The 20,293-nt window shown below is 35.1% G+C and overlaps 1 protein-coding gene across 4 annotated transcripts in view; it reads right to left on the minus strand.

The window, feature by feature from the left end:
• Window positions 1-236: 236 nt before the first annotated feature.
• Window positions 237-20,293, minus strand: part of FGD4 (FYVE, RhoGEF and PH domain containing 4) — a 234,412-nt gene continuing 214,355 nt past the window's right edge. For 3 of the 4 annotated variants that reach the window (XM_065939578.1, XM_065939570.1, XM_065939588.1), the window contains exons 11-18: window positions 18,979-19,151; window positions 15,412-15,442; window positions 14,980-15,072; window positions 14,542-14,667; window positions 11,263-11,403; window positions 8,784-8,924; window positions 6,030-6,207; window positions 244-2,358 (exon numbers count right to left, since the gene is read on the minus strand). In XM_065939578.1, coding sequence (XP_065795650.1) covers window positions 2,231-2,358; window positions 6,030-6,207; window positions 8,784-8,924; window positions 11,263-11,403; window positions 14,542-14,667; window positions 14,980-15,072; window positions 15,412-15,442; window positions 18,979-19,151 — 1,011 coding nt within the window. In that variant the 3' untranslated portion in view covers window positions 244-2,230. Of the gene's footprint in view, window positions 2,359-6,029; window positions 6,208-8,783; window positions 8,925-11,262; window positions 11,404-14,541; window positions 14,668-14,979; window positions 15,073-15,411; window positions 15,443-18,978; window positions 19,152-20,293 lie in introns of all 4 variants that reach the window. The other variant, XM_065939562.1, reaches the window with a different exon arrangement.

The raw sequence follows: 20,293 nt of genomic DNA on the forward strand, positions 1-20,293 counted from the left end.
TATTTTGTATAGTGCTTCATAGTTACTAAATGTCTTTTTGTTATTCCTTGAAATGAACTTGAGTTTGTTACTGGGATTCAGGCAAATTGTGTAAGATCACATAACAGGTAATTGCAGGACTAAGACTCAAACACAGTTCCCTTGATTTCTGTTTCACAAGATGGAGCACTATGGAGGAAAGCAGTCATTTCAAAGAGAACAAAGCAGCCATGCTTTACCAGTTCCTGGAGATCGAGCCTTGTAGTTCTTACAGGGAGAAGCCTCTAGATCTCTATAACCAGGCAATCTTGGCTTCTGTCACAAACTTTATTCTTGAAACATTTACACAGGGTTTGGTGGGATTGGAGGTAGGAAGGAACATCAGTACCTTATGCAGTAACTTTTTTCTGAATCAACCAAAATTTCTAACAACCAGAATCATTGTGAATTGAACATACATAATCCTAGCTCAAATAACATCTAAGCCTTTAGATTTCATTCAAGGATGTATTTATTTACAAGATACAAGTGTTTATTTAATAAGAATTAAAGTGCTTAATTTTACAATGTTTCCAGCTCTCTGACCAAATATACATATTTACACAATATATACACTATCTGCAAGTATTTTACATTCATACAGCTAGAAAAGAAAATTTACTTTTTGTGTACACTTTTTCACATTTGAGTTAACTTTAAAATTTTGCTAACATACCTTTTCAAATTGATCATTCAACAATTCAAAAACCCAGATAGCACTTATTCAAAAATAACAGTCAATTGTCACTCACAAAATGAAATGCTAGTTTGTAAAATAAACAAATAAAATCCCCCAAGTTTTATATACAGATATGATTGCTGATGGAGACCTTCCCCAAGTGATACATTCCAACATCTATATAATATGTACTATATAATGCAATTCTGTTATCATAATGGTCCCATAGACTATTATATCTTTTCCCAAACCTATATATTAATGTATATATATGTCACTCTATGTATTTGGTATTCACTTATTCAAATATGCTACAATATTTCTTGATTTAATTTCTCACTAGTCTACCTAATCTCACTAATTCAATCTATAATGAATTTTAGGAATGGGTAAACATCATTTAACTCTCAGTGACTCACAACGAGTTAACTATCTTGTAGAAGCGATGTGCTATTTCATTTCAAAAGACAGAAAAGACACTGTTTCCTGCCAAATGTTCAGTCCAAAAAGTAGAAGACAGACCATGACTGACTTTAGAATAATATTTTTTTTATGTCATTAAACAGTGCAGAAAATGGTCCAATAGTATTATTATTATTTTTTAAGTCTAAAAGAAAAAGAAAGCAATATGATGGTTGCTGTTTAGTTGCTAAGTTGTGTCTGATTCTTGCAACGCCATAGGTCACAGCCCACCAGGCTCCTCTGTCCATGGGACTTCCCAGGCAAGAATACTAGAGTGGGTTGCCATTTCCTTTTCTAGGGGATCTTCCTGACCCAGGGATTGAACCCACATCTCCTGCTTAGCAGGTGGATTCTTAACCACTGAGCCACCTGGGAAGCCCAGTGACAAGATACTAATGCTATAATTTAGAGGTCACGGTGAAAGGCCCAGGTGCAACAGATCCATGAGTGTGCAGTTACACAGATTTGCATCTTACAGTTTATACCCCCTGCGGTTTAAGTAATTTTCATTTACCTTAGATATATTGCTCTGATTTGGAGACCATGGGTCTCTTTCTGTCCACCTTTCTGTCCGTACTTGCTTGTTTCAGTTCCTAATCATATTCCTCTTTGCCATATCAGTAAAGAAAGGAAAGTTATTTTCTCATGACAACATGATTACAGGGCATACATAAGAATAGATTTTACTAAAAATCCATGTATATAATTTACGTTAAAATAGTTAAGTTAAAAAGAATACTTTCTATAAAAATTTGATTCCGATGGAAAAACAGAATTTGAAATCAATAGTGCTTTTACATGTATACCTGTATGCATAACTCACAGAAAGGGTTTCAAAAGTATATCTAGTAGTCTTTCTACATCATACTCCTATTTTCTAAATCTGGAGACTCTATAGTAAATAATAGCATTACAATAAAAAGCAATTTGATTCTACTAAAATTGGATGAGGATGAAAAAGTAGCATGATTCACTATAGATGCTCAATATAGCCCTAAGAGTAAGAACACATTAGTCACAGATTTCATATTAATATATTCTTAAAGAATACAAAATTTAAGAATGAAGACATTAAGATATTTTTGCTTTTTGAATTAATTTTAGCTTATATATACCATGTGCTTTTAATCTTAGAGGCGCTAACAGGAACATTATGTAATGTAGAAAAAATTTTCTATTCTGCAATACAGCAAGAATACCTGCAAAAACAAAAAACAAAACAACAACAAAAACCTTTTGCTCCCTAGAAATTTATTTGTTCCCATTGTTACCTTTTCCTCAGGATATACTCAGCCCACAAAGATCATTATTATAGTTATCACAGACAATGAGCTCAGAATAAGAACTTAAGGCTTTGGGTATAACCAAAAATGAGATCCAAAATTTAGAGGGGGACAAATCCTGTTTCCACAAATAAGACAATAAAAGGTTTGGTAAGTTTTAAAAATTGGGATTTTCTTTTTCTTTTTAATTTGCATACATTAGCCAGTAAATATAAGTATACCAATCTACATCAAGCTTCATGGAAAACGAAATGTAACCTGATGAAGTTGTGCAGATGTGCTTTCACATTTTTTTTTTTAACCATCCAGACTCTTTGCAAAAATAAAAAGGCTTTTGATGGTTACTTGAATCCCAAGAATAATGTTGTCCCTACCCCAAACCCTGCCACATATACTTTCTTTTCCTTAAAATGAGCAATTCGAATTACAGTATCACTCCTAGAAGTTAACTCTCTATATCCTTGTGGCTACGAATGTTCACATTAAAATTTCAGTATAAAATTCTACCCTGTAAAATTTTATTGCTTGTATACATGATGGCATTATAGATGCCACTGTCACAAAAGTGGCTGGTGACATTTTTCAATTTTGGGTCCCACTTAAAACCCGAAGATAAGTCTGCACTACATTTCATATTCAGTATACCAAATGGTAGACTTTCAATAAAGCAAAACTTATATTTAAAAAACTGGAATGTTTTATAATAAATAGTAGTTTTTATCAAAGTAGTAATTTTTTTTAAGTCTGAAGGAAGGGCATGTTAAAGAAAAGATGACTTAGAGGAAAATAAATAATAAGGCCCTTATGGAATGTTGTTTTAATAGTAAAACAATCAATTGCTTTTCTAGGCTCAATTTATTATGACAGCTCAGGTGTTTCAAAAAGCAAAGACATTACTCTTATAATCAATTAGGTGCATTCTGAGGTCTTTTGGTTGAGTGTTTCTAAATGGCTAAAAGTATTCCTTTGCCTTTCTCCAAGTAAAACCATTAGTGAAAACAAAGCTGCTTCATTGCTTCTCTTTGTGCCTGACAAAAGAACATGTGGAATGTGAAGATGGTGATTGGATAAGCAGAAATTCTCTTCTGATACTAACATTTCTATTTTTTTGGAAAAAAAAAAAAAGATAATATTAAGAGTATGATAATAAATATTCCCTTTACATGAGTCTTCTTTCAATACTCTAAATTAAATAACATCTGATATTTACTGAGCCAAAACTTGAATGTGTTCATGTTACTTCCATTCCAGGAGGACTTATTTGTAGGAAAAATGTAATCTTTTTACTCTTCAAAACAGTTTTCAAAAATAATTTGACTTGTAAATCTAACTGGCCCTTACATTTCCATTTTTATATCCTCATTACAAAAGTCACCTTCTCCTGATAATCATTCTACATTTTTACTGCTTCTCTTTTCTTGAGATTAAGAAAATCAAAGCATCACCTACAGCCATATTATAACCTTCTCAATAATCACCCCTAAACACCACATACACAAATACACCCACGCCTAGCAACTAGAAAAGAGAAACAATGTGAAATATTTTAAATTTGTCCTCAATTTAACAGGGCCTAAGAAGCTACCTTTATCTTTTTTGGCTCCAAGTATTTGGCATAATGTTGATGGTAATGGCTGGTATTCCTTTTTCAGAAGAAGGCAATCTAATCATGCCCACTATAATTAGTTTAGCTTCTCCTTAGGGATGTGGGGGGAAAAAAGAGATACTGAAACTTCATGTATTTCTTTAAAAAATAGGGCCTGAACAAAATGTGTGGCAATCTCAAATTCCGAGTAAATCTAATCTACCTTTAAGGTGTAATCTCCAAAGGCTAGTAGGATCATTCTTGTGGATTTCTAGCAGACAGATAAATTTAAAAAATGACAATGTTTGGAACATGATAGAGTAAATGAAAATCAAGACAGAGAGATCTAAGTTTGAGAAAAGGATTAACTTAAATATCCAACAATGTGAGATTTTAATCACAACTACAATATAATGAAGAACAGCCTTTGTGACAAGGAATCTATTAATATTAAAACTGTTTATTAAAATTCCCCAGAGGATAAAAGGGGGAAAATGCTCAAATTTTCATCAATCATACTGTACCCCCCAAAACCTGCCATTAAAATACTATTTTTTCTATATTGTATTCTCCCCCACTGTTCTTTAGTGAGGTGGTTTAAAAAGTTAAGCATAAACTGTCTTAATTACCTATCCTTTACCCTTAATCATAGATTACCACATGTGAATTTTTTTCCATATCTGACAAAGAAATAAGCCCACAAAGTTATCTTAAGTGTTAATTATATATAGTCCTCATTTAACCAAAATTAACAGTCTTAAGGGAAAGGAAAACATAACAATAAATGTAGTTGCTGTATGTCCCAGTTCTGTGTAAGGTCAGGAATCTTGAACATGCTGATATCAACTGCCACAACAATTAGAGGATGGTAACAGGTAAAATAATCTGTATGACTTCATCTTCCCAGTGACCAAAATGCACTTTTATCTCAGAGTAATCAAGACTGAAGCATTAATTAAACCCTCATCTTATATTTAACTAGGTATTATTAGCACCTTCAAAAAGAGGCACTGTTTTAAATAGGCACAGAACAAAGAAAAATAGTACTTTAAAAATACTGTTGGAACTCACTAATATATCCCATGCCACATAAATTACAGCTTTTTATTATAAAAATACCAATACCCTTAGATGTTAATCAATTAAATGTAAATCAGCAAAAACATCTCATAAGTTTAGAACACTCCTCAGTTCCAAGATAAAACATGCTGTATATTTAAAAATAAATTAGAGACAAATATGAACCTAACCTGAAAAGTGTGGATACTGTGTATATATATATTTGTATTTAATACTATATGTACATAATTGCTATATACTTAAGATATTTTATTCTTAGAAGTATTTCTACAAACACAAGTATTATCTTGAGTACCAACAATGTGTCTTTTTTCTTTTGCTTTAAAAGAATGTACATTATTTATGCAGCTTGTTTTATAAACTAACTTAAATAAGTTAATACAATAGCCTAAATTGTCCCTGTATTGTTGTTTTTCTTTCTTTCTTTTTTTTTTACTGTGGATCTATTTTGGCAACATGGAGGTATATCTTTAACTGTTATAAAGCCTACATGTATAAGTGAAGACATTAAAGGATTTCTTAAATGAAAGAGGACTTCTCTAACCTGAAGTGATAGAATTAAATGATATCACTTTTTTCCAAGACAAAAGTACATATGCAAGGAATAGCTCATTAAGAAAATGCTCCACTTTTCACATTATTTCAATCTTTATGGGTAGAATGGCTGTGCACATTAATTTCACTAAGAGCACATAAACAGAGGAAAACAGTCCCCCAAAAGATGCATTTATGAGCCTGTAAAATTTTTCAACATAAAGTGCTAAGAGATGAATAAGGAGAGCTGAGAATATCGTGAGCTATAAATCTTGAGACACGCCCTACACCGTGGTAGGTCTTGAAACTTAGCATTCTGATTTTCTCTTAGGTTCAAGATGATCGTCCAAAGTGTCTGGATGCTGGCTAGGACCATCTGGCGTCTCACCTGTGACAGCTAAAAGGATGATTTTCAGCCACTTCTGCTTCAGTTCCTCACTGTCGGCAGCAAAGCTGTGCACAGACTTAGACTGGGTCAGTTTGAAGCTGTGTGGCAGGTCTGCACTTCTTGGCATGTCGTCCACAATATAGCCCAGGAGTGGGATGGTGGCCTGGGCTCTGACATCCTAAGGAAAAAACATGGTGAGATGTGATCCGGCTCCCACTAACGCTCCTTTCCCACCATCTCTCCACAGACTTGTACTGTGAGCTCTCCATGGAGATGAGACAGATCCATTGCTTAGCACTGTGCCTCTGCATGAGGCCACTGGTAATGTCACCTGAGTGAATTAATGAATAAGCACTAAAGCCTAAATCAGCCAGAATTCACTGACCCCACACCTCTTTCCCTGTGAGGGAGCCCATTCAGCTCTTTATTCAGTGTAAAAAAGAAGAAAAGAACAGTAATTTTATTGTACAAAATCAGCGAATGTTACTGATGATTTCATTACCAAACACAGTTCCATTTGGTGTTTAATTCATTCATGCATCAATTTACTTATGGACAGGAAAAACAATGAAATAGAATAAAAAAACAAATAACCCAATAAAAAAAATGGGCAGAAGACCTAAACAGACATTTCTTCAAAGACATACAAATGGCCAAAAGGTACATGAAAAGATGGCTCACCATCGCTAATTAGAGAAATGCAAATCAAAACTACAATGAGGTATCATCTTACACTGGTCAGAATGGCCACCATCAAAAAGTCTATAAATAATAAATGCTGGAGAGGATGTAAAGAAAAGGGAGACCTCCTACACTGTTGGTGGGAATGCAAATTGGTTCAGCCACTATGGAAAACACTGTCGAGGTTCCTTAAAAAACTAAAAACAGAGAAAATGACGTGCTGCTTCATGGAGGTTGCAAAGAGTCAGACATGACTTAGAAACTGAACAAAAACAACAAAAAGCAACTCTATGATTCTGCAATCCCACTCCTGAGGATACATCAGGAGAAAACCATAACTCAGTAAGACACATGCACCTCAATGTTCAATGCAGCACTATTTACAATAGTCAAAACATGGAAACAACCTAAATATCCACCCACAGATGAAAGGATAAACAAGATGTGGTTTATATATATATACACATACACAATGGAATATTGCTCAGCCATAAAAAGAATGAAACAATGCCATCTGCAGCAACTTGAATGGACATAGAAATTATTATACTAAGTGAAGTAAACCAGGAAAGGAAAGGCAAATATTATATGATATCACTTATGTGTGGGCTCTAAAAGAAAAAAAAGACACAAATGAACTTATTTCCCAAACAGAAAAAGACACTCACAGACACAGAAAAAAAAAATTGGCTTTTTGGTTACTAAAGGGGAAAAAGGGGTGGAAGGAGGGATAAATTAGGAGGCTAGGATTAACACATACACACACACACTAATATGTATAAAATTAATAACCAACAAGGACCTATTGATAACACAGGGAACTACACTGAATATTATGTAATAACCTAAAAGGGAAAAGAATCTAAAAAATATGTATATGGGCTTCCCTGGTGGCTCAGACAGTAAAGAATCTGCCTGCAATGCGGGAGACCTGGGTTCAATCCCTGGGTTGGGAAGATCCCCTGGAGAAGGGTACAGCTACCCACTCCAGTATTCTTGTCTGGAGAAGTCCAAGGACAAAGGAGCCAGGCAGGCTACATGGGGTTGCAAAGAGTTGGACACGACTGAGGGACTTTCACTTTCACACACACACACACAGAGTGATTTCTGAATAGCTGTGCTATACATCTGAAGTTTATATGATATTGTAAATCATTTATACTTCAATTTAAAAAATACATGTACACATCTTGGCATTTTTAGTCTATTTTGAAAATAAAGTTTCACTAGGCCTTAAAGTAGATATAGGCTAAAATACAATAGGTACATTAAAATTTTCATGTTTCTAGGTGAGTGCACAACTGACTTATGTGTTGTTGGTTTTTAAGCACAATATAATCCATTAATGCCAGGTGTATGTCTGTTGTTCCCAAATACTTATTTCAGATACATTCACACAAGGTTCCCCAAAATTATTACTGGATAATGGTAATCCAAGGTTGATTTAAAGTCACCTTCTTCTCACATTGCTTTCTTTTTCAGGTATCCATCCTTTCAGGGGTTAAAAAAAGGCTTATTGATATTTCCTATCATTAAAAAGTCTCCTTGCCTTTCCCTCTGATTCAACCTCTTCTTCCCATGCTCTTTACTAATTCAACCCATATTTTCTCAAACCCACTGAATAGGATTGACAGAAGAGGGCAAATGATCCATAGGGAGAAGACATTTTTGTCTATAGAAGGAATCGGGCTTCCCTGGTGGCTTAGACAGTAAAGAATCTGCCTGCAATTCAGGAGACCTGGGTTCGATCCCTGGGTCTGGAAGATCCCCTCTCCCTTGGAGAAGCAAATGGCTACCCATTCCAATATTTTTTGCTTGGAGAATCCCATGAACAGAGGAGCCTGGTGGGCTACAGTCCATGGGGTCACAAAGAGTTGGCTATGACTGAGCGACTAAGCACACATAGAAAGAATCAGTCTAAACGAATCTGAATTACAGTTATATTTTGCAACTATAATGAAAAATAGTGAAACTGTATGAATTCTTTTGTTCTATAGAGAAGTAATGGAAAAATCTTAAGTTCAGGGTCCATTGGCCCCCCTCTGTTCCTTCAGAAAGATATAGTTTAGATACCTGGGGGGCACCGTACATGTACAGCACGAGAGGGTCTTGTTTGGGGATCACACACCAAGACTTCTGCCAAGGTTTTGACTTTTCCATATACTGCAGAAAGCTGCACACCACACTGTTTCCAGATACTTCCGCTGATTCAATCTAGAAAATATAATGCAAAGAGACAGTGAGACAGAGAAATGAACACAAAATAAAACCAGATAGCGAAGTGATTCAACTGAAGGGAATATTCATAAATTATATTTACATAAAATGCCTCTTGGGATTGTCCAAAAAAAAGGTTCATCTGCAACAGTTAATTAAATATGCATCTAGATCTATGATGAATTAGTCAATTTTAATTGTATTAGCAGACCTTGAATTTACACAAAATTAAACATTTATTGACTACTTACTATGAAGGCATTTTTCTTAGCTTATTACTTTTATCAGTTCATGTGACACTCACACCAACACCGAAAAGTTATACTTTCATTATCATGAGGTTTAGAGATGAAATAGCTTTCCTAAGATTTAGGAAATGGTGTCCTAGGATTTGAGTCTGGATCCAGAACTTGAACTCTTAGCCACAAAGCTATAACAGTGTCACTACTTAAGAATACAATAGCAAAAAGGCAAATGATTACCAGCAATCTCTGCCCTTAAGCTGAGATAATTTCAAATTTTTTAAACTACATTAACTCTTGGTAGAGCCCTGTACAGTTTTCTGCTTTGGCTCCTAATACATAAATAACTGGTTAAAAAGGGAACAAAATCCTTTAACTAATAATGGTTTTTATTACATATATTATGGAAAGCAATTGGTTTGCATCTATTTTCCGTTTTTTCTTTTCAATTTTTTGGCCACGCTAAAAAATGACCAACGGTTTGCATCTATTTTCTGCCTTTTTCTTTTCTTTCTATTTGAGGCATGCAGCATCTTTGTTCCCTGACCAGGTATTGAACCTGTGTTCCCTGCGGTGGAAACGCAGTATCTTAACCACTGGACTGCCAGAGAAATCCCTGCATCTATTTTGTATCTCTCAAATCCAGTGTCATCCACTGAGCAGTGCTGGTGTGCAAACTGTTTTGCTACTAGTTAGAGATAAGTACAAAAAGCAAGAATAAGCATTTAGAAACTTTTACAGCAATCTGACTTGTGATGATACCTGAGTACATAATTGTGTATTTTACAAAAATATAGCTAAGCAGAGATCTTATAGATGAACATTTAAAATCAATCTGAAGACAAGGAACACTAACTCTGGACTCAAATGAAATGTTACCTATCTTCCCTGACTCCAAGGCATTCCATACTTTTTATTATCATATTGCAAAAATTTTATACTAAATTATGACTTTTGTTTCTAGGAGATACTGAAGCATGTCTTTGCACCATCCCCTGCCAGAGAAAGTCCACTCTGGTTTGCCATACAAGCAACACCCATCCTAGAAGAATAAGGTTATAGCTTGTGGGACCGTACTTTAACCTCAAGTGGACTTTAAAGTTTATGATCCTTCTTCAGTTAACAGAAATTATTTTTGTATGTTTATACAGCATAGATGTTTAATAAATACTAAGTGATTCTTAGAATCAATGCATTGTAGAAATTCTAGATAAACCAAGTATTTCTATAACTTTAGACACATAAGAATTTTGATCACAGATTTCCAGGCTATCTTGAACTTTCTCTCACCAAGAGTCTTATTATATAACTTATTACTTACGTTGTTAATATATTTGGGTATAAAACTCATTTCAGATATTAGCTGCATTATAGTTCCTAGGTTTGGGAGGTCTGAATTTATGTAAAACATTAAATCAAACTCAGTTGTAAGACACTTCATATTTCAGTGTAGTTCTCAGATTACTGTCACTGGCCATTAAACAATGCTTTTAATGCAATAAGCTGAAAAGTGTTTTTCAGGTAATAAGACTTTAATCTAAATTTTTATATCATACAATAGTTTTCAAAGCCAATATGATGAAATTGAGAGAGACACTTTCCTCTTAAAAATAAAGATATATTGTAGTAAGTTGAGCATTAAAAGAGATACAATTAATACTCTAATATTTGACTATACCTTCACAAAGTCAATACACAGTCTGTGGATACAGACCCTAAGGATATGAAGGGCTGGCTATACCACACCACTAAATGGATATAAGAGATTTGAGCATCCATGGATTTTGGTATCTGTGGAGGGGCCTGGAACCAATCCCCCAGATACCAAGGAAGGACTAGATTTACTCTCAAATGCATTTTGGTTAATCGAGTACTGCCCCTCTTCTTTCTATACAACTGAGCACGATTCCAAGAGTCAGCAATAGAACAAAAGTATAAATCTTGCTCGTCATGGTCCAAATTGTTATACTAAGAGAAATAAAAAAATATATTACTTGTATTTTTCAGAGTTAAAAGGAAATTCTAGTATAAAAAATAAAAGAAAGAAAAAAAGAAAAAAATCTGAAAGATAGCCAATATTTAATATTTCATACCTCTAAAATTCCTTTCCTTTTCTTTTCTTCACTGTCTGTGAATCCACTTATTATTTGATAACAGTCTTTACAGACTTTGCTCAATTTACCACCATCATACTCAAGTTGAGCTTTATAATCAGAACACTTCCAACAAACCACCTTAAATCAAGAAAAAATAACAGAGTGAATAACCATAATAAGATATAAGCAGTAATCAGTTATGAGTAATAATAAATGAGAAAAAGCTAAATGCAAATTTTTATTAGACTAATAATATTCCCATGAACATTTGGAATATTTGTCATCTTATTATAATATTATTTGTGATGGGCTCTGCTTGCTCATCCTTCTCTTTCTGGCCCCTAATGGTAGGAGATCTTCAACGGCTTGGTACAGATTTTCATACTTCATGTGCATGCATGTATACTGTCATGTCTGACTCTTTGTGCCCTATGGACTACAGCCCACCAGGCTCCTCTGGCCATGGGATTTTCCATGCAAGAATACCGGAGTGGGTTGCCATTTCCTCCTCCAGAGGATCTTCCTGGGAAGCATACTTCTGGTATTTAATCAATATCCTCCCCAAAGGAATTCATAGTCTTCCTTGCCCTCAGCTTTCTCCCTATTACACTTAGCACCCCCACCCCCAACCTGTTCCCCTCTTACAGTACTCTCTATTGCTCTAAATAACAGTCTTTTAACCAGACATGTCAAGTCAGAAACCTAGGAGTCATCCCGACCCCTCTCTTCACCTCACCCCATAGATTCACCTTATTATAAAGCCCTGCTGATTTTACCTCCTAGACACTTTTTCAATCTGTCTTATCTTTCTTGCAATCACCTGAGTCCAAGCTATCAGTGTCCTGGTTTGGACCATTATAGCCTCATGACTGGTCCTTGTAGCATATTTACTGGCGTGCAGGTGCTGCTCTAAGCGCCCCTTCAAGCTATTTTCCAAATGGAATGAGATGCTTCCTTTAAAATGCTAATCTGATATGTTTCTCTTCTATTTAAATTCCTTTAACATCTTCCCTTTACTCTTGGATAATGAGCAAATTTTTAACCATGGCCTATAAAGTCTTGCATGACCTATCCCTTTTATTCTGTCTTCAGTGACACTGACTTCTTATAGTTCCTACAGTGCTATGCTTCCTTCCCTCTCTCATCTATGCTTCAGTGAGTTAATTCTTGCTCATTCTTCAGATATTTTACTCAAAGTTTATTTCCTCAAGGAAGACTCCTCCAGCTTCCAGAATATAGCCCATCTCACCACTGTGTTACTAAAGTTTCATGCACTTTTTTCATTTACTGATCACAATTTTTAATCATATGCCTGTGTGATAATTTGATTAATGTCTGTCGACCTCACTAGGCTCTAAACTCTATGAGGAATCATCCTTGTATATTTTGCTCCCTATTTATATAATAAATATTTATAGAATGCCAATGACATATATAGAATACCAAGGACATTTATAGAATGAATGACTACAATGCAAATGCAACCTACTTCTTAGTGAATGGTATTTTTTTCTAATTATTATAAGGTAATTATTAAAAAAGAAAACCTTGTGGTTTAAAAAATTATCTCCTTGCTTCTAGAAGAATTTTCCATTTATAGTAGAAAAACTATATTTGAGAAATATAAATATTAGCAAAACTTTCGGGGTAGATTCACAGCATGTAAAATTCATGATAAAAATTATCCATTGTTTTCTCATGATTACAATGAAATTACTCTAGGATTTCAAATTAGACATGTCTGTATCTGCGAATTCATATCAACTAATATTTATTCTTCAAATTAGGCCACAGAATATTCAAACATATTTTTGTTTATTTAAAATAGTATGTCAATATCTGATATCATTTCAAGTAAACTCAGTGATAGATTAAAAAGTCTTACCCTGGGGGGGCAGTGGGGGGAGATATTTGCTATCAATTTGGTTTTGCTTATAAAACTGTTTCATTTGAGTCAAATCTTGGGAAAAAAGGAAGAATAAATCTGCATAGTAATTGAAAATAATCTATGTGTACTATCAATAAAAACTGTTGCACAAAAGCATACTAATAATACATTCAATCATGACACTACAATGCCTACCCTTCTGTCTCTGTGTTGGTTTTTAGAAGAAAGTACTAATCTTCAACTTGGCTTACAAGGCCCTCCAAGACCTGCTACTTCTCTCCAGTTTCAGTTCATGCTTTGTCTCTTCTCACTCTTTTCATATGAAACAATTCAATTGTAAACCTGTCAGCTGCCTTTTCTGATTTGCGCTGCTGAATCTTGTTAGAGAAATATCACTGTATTAAATGGACTAGTGTGTCCTTTTAAATTTATAACCATAAACCTCTAAAAGGTAGCCAGAAGGCCATCATTGTTTTTTTGGTAGGCTCTTTTCCTTGCCCAGAGACAACTCTCTTTTTCGAATCTCCTGCCTTCTTCTTCCTTCCCCTTTTACTTTTGGATGATGACTCTTCCTCATATTTCAGTGAAAATGTAGATATTATCAGACCTAAATCCCCTCATTTCCCACCAGAAAATCAAAAACACATCCACAAAAAATAGATAATAAATCAAAGAGAATAAAAAACAAAACAAAACAAAACCACATCTACATTAGCAGTCACCTTTCCCTTCATCCTCTGTTATAATGGAGAGAAGCTCCCTTCTCCCTATCAAAAGCCTGAATGTCTACTTAAGCTATAGGTTTCATCTCTTATTTTCTCAAAGCTCTTGACTCCTTTGGTTCTTATTTATCTATTTCTTAGATTGTTCATTATGCTTCAGCTGCATGACCTTTTGATAGTCTCAAGAACAGATTACGTTTTTTCCTACCAAAGGGCTTTTGATATACAACTCTTACTGCCTGAATGTACTTCCTGCCTTTCTTTTTTATGGTTATCTCACGTTTTAGGCATCAGCTTAAATATCAACCCCTCAGATAGGTCTTCATTTTTCTAAGTAAAATTGCTTCCAAATCTTGTTTCATTACTATTATTCTCCATTTTAATTTCTTGATTTCTTATTGCATTTATAGTCACAGTTGAAATTCTTGTCTCTTTACTTGACTGATCTATTTTCCCCATTAAAATGTAAGCTCTGTGAAACTGGTTATCACTTTGCTTACCAGTTTTCCCCCTGGACCCAACACAATCTTTTGCATAAAGTTATCACCAAAATAAGTTTACCAACTAAGTGATTTACTGAATGATTTCTTTTTATTTTCCAAGATAATGATTTCATAACCCTTAAATACTGATTAGCAACCTCAATGACCAAGAAATCTCACGTACATGTCCACATGCTCGACAATGATGCCTTCTTCTTGTCAGGGCATTAAAAGACTCCTTGCATTTCATACACATGGTAACTTCATTATCTCGGATCCATTTTGGAGCTCTTTTCCCTAGCTCAGCAGTCTAAAAAGGAAAGAGATTCAATTTTAATGGCAAAAACTGTCATTTCCATCCATCCATTCATTTATTTTAAGAAACATTTTAACAACATTGTTCATACTATGTCCTGAAACTCAGGATGCAGAAGAAAACAAAGGTTCAAAGAAGTTTAAGCAACATGAAAAGGCACTCTATTTTAGTCAAATAAGAAATGAGATTCTGTCCAAACAGCCAGTTTTGGTGTCAGAAAGGGAAAAAAAGTGGATAACAAAATGACTAGACAGATTTTCTGCAACTGCAGAAAGAAAAGAACTCAAAAGAATTAATTCAACTTACAGAAACCTCTGAGTGAATCTCATTATCCTTGGCAATTGCATTTCTGAAAGTTTCATGCCTCTGATGGAAAGCATCAATAGTCTCTTGAAGTGCCTAAAATATATATGAAATTCAAATATATATTAAAGTATCACATGCAAATTAAATAAACAAATAAATAGTTTATTAAACAAATACCTAAGATATAAATCACCTTAAAAATTGAATTACCTTATTCTGATGACTACAATATGTGCACAATACAACAAGATATGCACATCTGGGTACGCATACAGTTGTTGTTTACTTGCTAAACCATGTCTGATTCTTTCTATGACCCGATGGACTACAGCCTGCCAGGCTCCTCTGTCTGTGGGATTCTCAGGCAAGAATACTGGAGCAGACATACAGAGGTTACCACAAAACAAAAATGAAAACAGAAATCAGGTTTACCTTGATCCATTCTTCTTTGTCTTGCTCAGAACTAAAACATGAACAACAAAAAATTCAAGTGAAAAAAAGAGAACATTAATGAGTTATACCTGGTGCATAAAACTATGTTTTTATGTTATTCCAACTTTATGAAAAATTTGGGGATGTCCAAGAAGGAGTTATAATAAAAATAAAACAGAATCTCTGGCAACTGAACAAATGAATTTATAAACATAGTTTTAGACTATCCATTTATTTCGGTACATACAATTTTTGACAGAGAGAGTTAAGCTGGGCTTTTACTGGTTTAACAATCATCAACTAGTTGTATATATTAGGTATCTGTAGACCTAGCATTATACTAGATATAGGCTTAGTCTTCCAATTCACTTTTATGAAAACACATGAGGCTTTGAAAGGCTACTAGTCACAACCCATCTTAGGAAAGATTGTAATTATCCTTGAGAACATAAATTGTCTTTGTAAGGGGGACCTATTTAACATTTCCTTTGATAAGCAATTTAATTTTGCTAGGAGGCTTCAGGCAACATCATGCCTAATTCATTATAGATAAAGCACAACAAAGATTTAAATGCCTATGGGAAGGAGATTTCACAGATTAATGGACCCCAGTATTTAATAATTTTCCAGTGGGAAAATAATTTCCCATTTAGTAGACTTTATCTCCAAATTGAGGGATTGTGAAGAATGGGCTCCATTTGTTTGTGTGTATTTGGTAGGCTAGGGCTAAGTTTGAGTCCCAGTCTCAGCCTGAATGTCACATGCCTCAGTCCCATAGGTATCACATATGTGAGAGTCTGGCAGGAGGCTTGCTCCTGTAACACCATCCATCTTTCTCACAAATTTATTACTGAATATCTATCATGATATGCCAGGAATGCTGCTGGAATCTGTGCCTGTCAAATGTTAAAGACTCTGCTTATTTTTCACATGGGGATCCTTGAACCAAGAACCTTGGTTGGGGCAGGGGCTTCAATCTTAACCCTCAAAAAAGATTTCTCCTAATGCTATGCACACTCCCACAAAATCAGCTCTGTTGCTCTGGAAGCATAGTCATCTGCTAGCTGCTTTTAACTTTTTAAATGCAAAGTAACTTGACAAGTCTTCAACATTTTTTGTTTTACTTTCTCAATCATGACAGATTTTTTTACTCCTTTGTTTATTCATTACTCTATTTTTATAACCATTTGGCAATAGAAAACCATTGATGAAAACTAAATAAAATAATTTTGATTCAAAAACTTATATTCTTTTGAATGTGGAAGGGGAAGCAGAGTGTAGTCTTGAGGCTGACTTATTTAGTAAGAAAAGCAGTACATTGTTCCCCATATTTGCTTCAGAAGTGAATTCTCATTAAATACCATCAAATATATACCCAAATTGAGGTTCCATTTAATCCCTCTGACTTTCTGAGAATTTCAATGTGCGTCTATACTCTTGAGAGAGTCATTATGGACCAGAAGATAAATAATCACATTTCATTCAGATCTTCGAGTCACCAAATAATGATAAATACAACTAATGTAATGAGATTGGGCTGCTGCTGCTAAGTCGCTTCAGTCGTGTCCGACTCTGTGCAATCCCAGAGATGGCAGCCCACCAGGCTCCCCCGTCCCTGGGATTCTCCAGGCAAGAACACTTGAGTGGGTTGTCATTTCCTTCTCCAACGCATGAAAGTGCAAAGTGAAAGTGAAGTCGATCAGTTGTGTCAGACTCTTTGTGACCACATGGACTGCAGCCTACCAGGCTCCTCCATCCATGGGATTTTCCAGGCAAGAGTATTGGAGTGGGTTGCCATTGCCTTCTCTGAATGAGATTATAGAAATAAGAAATTTAAGGAAAAATGAATGCGTTTTCAATACTAATAGTAATGTATCCTATAGTACATGTTGCAACTCTGCAAAATGATAAACTGCCTCTACTTAAGAAAAAAATTTCATGGATCAGCCCCATCCTGAAGCAAAAAATAGCCCAACCTGCTAATGGAGGGGCTGGAGTTCCTCACTACTCGGGAAAGCCAAGAAACCCTGACAATTTCTTTTCTGCTGTTCAGACACATCTCTTAGGTTTGCAGATTTGAAACTGTGCTCATATTCAGAGCCAGCAACACCTTCATTCATCAGTAATGAAGACTTCTATGATGATGTGAAATATTGATGAGTCTTCCCTGTCACCAGGGTCACTCAGTAAGTTGACCACTGAATAAGGATTTCAGTCAAGAGCTTCCACGCACAGCAAAACACATTGTTCTCTTAGGTTTGACAGCGGGGTCCAAATCTCACCATGATAAAGTAGGAAGACTGTAACATTTAAGGCCAAGTACTTCACCACTTTAACTCATGCTTGAAATTCCACCTTCTAATCCTCAGAGAACCTTCCTGGAAGCTCCCTAAGCAAAACAGGTTCATTAAATATTTTCTGTGGAAAATCAAAGAACTGGCGAGGTATTTCTTAAAACTTTCCTAGTCTGCCACACATTCCATATCTGTATTCACCATTCCCTTGCTCCCTGGGCACAAATTCATACTAAAATAATTTATTCTCTTTTGAAAACATGAAGTTTAAGCTCGTACAGAATTATGTGTGCTAAGTCGCTTCAGCTGTATCTGACTCTTTGCAACCCTATCGACTGTAGCCTGGCAGGCGCCTTACTAATGAGCACAAATATCCTGGATGAGCTCACGTGGGCAGCCAGAACCACACAGAAAGGAACACAAGGGCTCTCTGATTCTCCACAGGCTCTAAGGTATCAGAACTATTAGAGCTGGGATTAGTAGTTAACCTTCTGATCTGTACAGAACTTCTGGCAAATTTCAATTTTCACCATGCTTGGTCTTTATAGGATAAAAGGATGATAGTTTCTGACAGCATTCTGTTTTCTAGAGGTTCACACATGAGGTGGCTGTGATCTACTACAGGTGGTTCTCAGGTTTTTTTTTTTTTCTTTCCAAATATGGTTATGCTAGAGGGATGGATGCTAGACCTCTAGCTCTTTTCTCCTACTCAATAAAGCATATAAGAAGAGCCACCCCTTCCAGAAGTCCTGGTTGCTAGAGGCTACTAGAGCCCCAAATGACCCCCTTCATGTATCCTCAATTGTGGCAGGAGAATTATTTTTTCCAAAATGCCTCCTCCAGTCACTCTCTAGACCAAAGTGCCATTAAGTCCTACAGACGCAGAGTCTCTGAAGGACAGACTGCTAAAGTTTCAATGTTTATCATGAAATAATAAACATCAGTAAACATTTGTGAACCAAAAGGAAGGATGGAAGGGAAAATGGTTAGGAAATTTTTCCTCCAAGACTTGAAACTTCAGCTTGAATGTAACAACTTCATTCTCTGTACCTTGTAAATCTAAACAACCAAATTAATTTATTGAATGTTTACTGTCTGAAAAACCACTATTCAAGGCACCAGGAATAAAAAAGGAAGACAATTTCTGACTTTCAAGAGCTTACATCTTTCCATTTATGTTCAACCAAGCTTGGGAAAAGGCCTCAGAATTGTTGTATCCTATGATTTAACCTGATGCTTTTGGAAAGTTGTGAGAGAGGAATGGTTCTCTTACCTGGCTTGCAGTTCCAGTGTTCTCTCTTTTCCAGATACCTGGAAAGTGTGTGGATATTCTTCATTGTGAGTCTCTACAATTTTCATTCCATCGATGCCTACCCTGGTTCGAACAGTGAACTTAGAGCCCACCAAGCTGAATTTTGGCACACAGTATAACAGCATGTTGTTGAACTGCAAGAAAGAGGAATACACGTTAAAAAACAGGAAAGCAAGGCAGAGGAAAGTGACCAACATTGAAAGTAGCCCGAGACAAAAATTCCAGGGAATATCATGCTTTCTCTGTGAAAAAATTATTTCTGTACTATAGAGCTTTTATGCCTATATCAAAATGATTATATTATAAAAAAATTTGTAGCATGTATTTTCCTTTGTCGGTTCAAAAATATTTTGCTAATATTTAAGTAAAGAAATCATTTTATACTAGTAAGAAAATCAGTTAAAGAAATTAGGTTCAGTAACAATTTATTAAGGATATACCAGAAATTGAAGTTCTCAACCATATAAGTTGAAGCCCTTAGACAATAAAATTTCTAATTGTTGTATCTCAGGCAACAAGTCTATAATAGCTGTTAAAGGAAAACAGCAATATTTAGCAATTATTTTTACCAATGTGCTTAATGTTAAGTTTAATATACAGAGTGAAGTAAGTCAGAAAGAGAAAGATAAATATCATTATTCTAACACATATATATGGAATCTAGAAAAATGATACTGAAAAATTTATTTACAGGGCAGCAATGGAGAAACAGACATAGAGAACAGACTTACGGACATGGGGAGAGGGAAGAGGGTGAGATGTACAGAAAGAGTAACATGGAAACTTACATTGCCATATGTAAAACAGATAACCAAAGGAATTTGCTGTGTGGCTCAGAAAACTCAAACAGGGGCTCTGTATCAACCTAGAGGGGTGGGATGGGGAGGGAGATGGGAGGAAGGGTCAAAAGGGACGGGATATATGTATACCTATGGCTGATTCATGTTGAGGTTTGACAGAAAATAACGAAAGTCTGTAAAGCAATTATCCCTCAATTAAAACAGAAAAGTCATCTATTTTAGTAAAAAGTCTTTATTTAAAATGAAGAATTTATTTTGAAACTGAATCAAATTACTACCTCATTTCTAGTCAACAATGAACAGCCCCTGCTAATCACTACCAAGCAATGATTTGGGGAGGGCATTTAATTAACTTTTAAATATATTAAATCATGCAAAAGGATGAAAGTCTAAGTATCTAGATTAACTTGTAGGCAGATTCCTAAAGAAGGTCCATAATTTTCTTCCTACTTCATATTTATTCTTTCTAACATTGT

Source organism: Muntiacus reevesi, chromosome 1, assembly GCF_963930625.1.
Source record: "Muntiacus reevesi chromosome 1, mMunRee1.1, whole genome shotgun sequence".
In the NCBI taxonomy this organism is placed as follows: domain Eukaryota; kingdom Metazoa; phylum Chordata; class Mammalia; order Artiodactyla; family Cervidae; genus Muntiacus; species Muntiacus reevesi.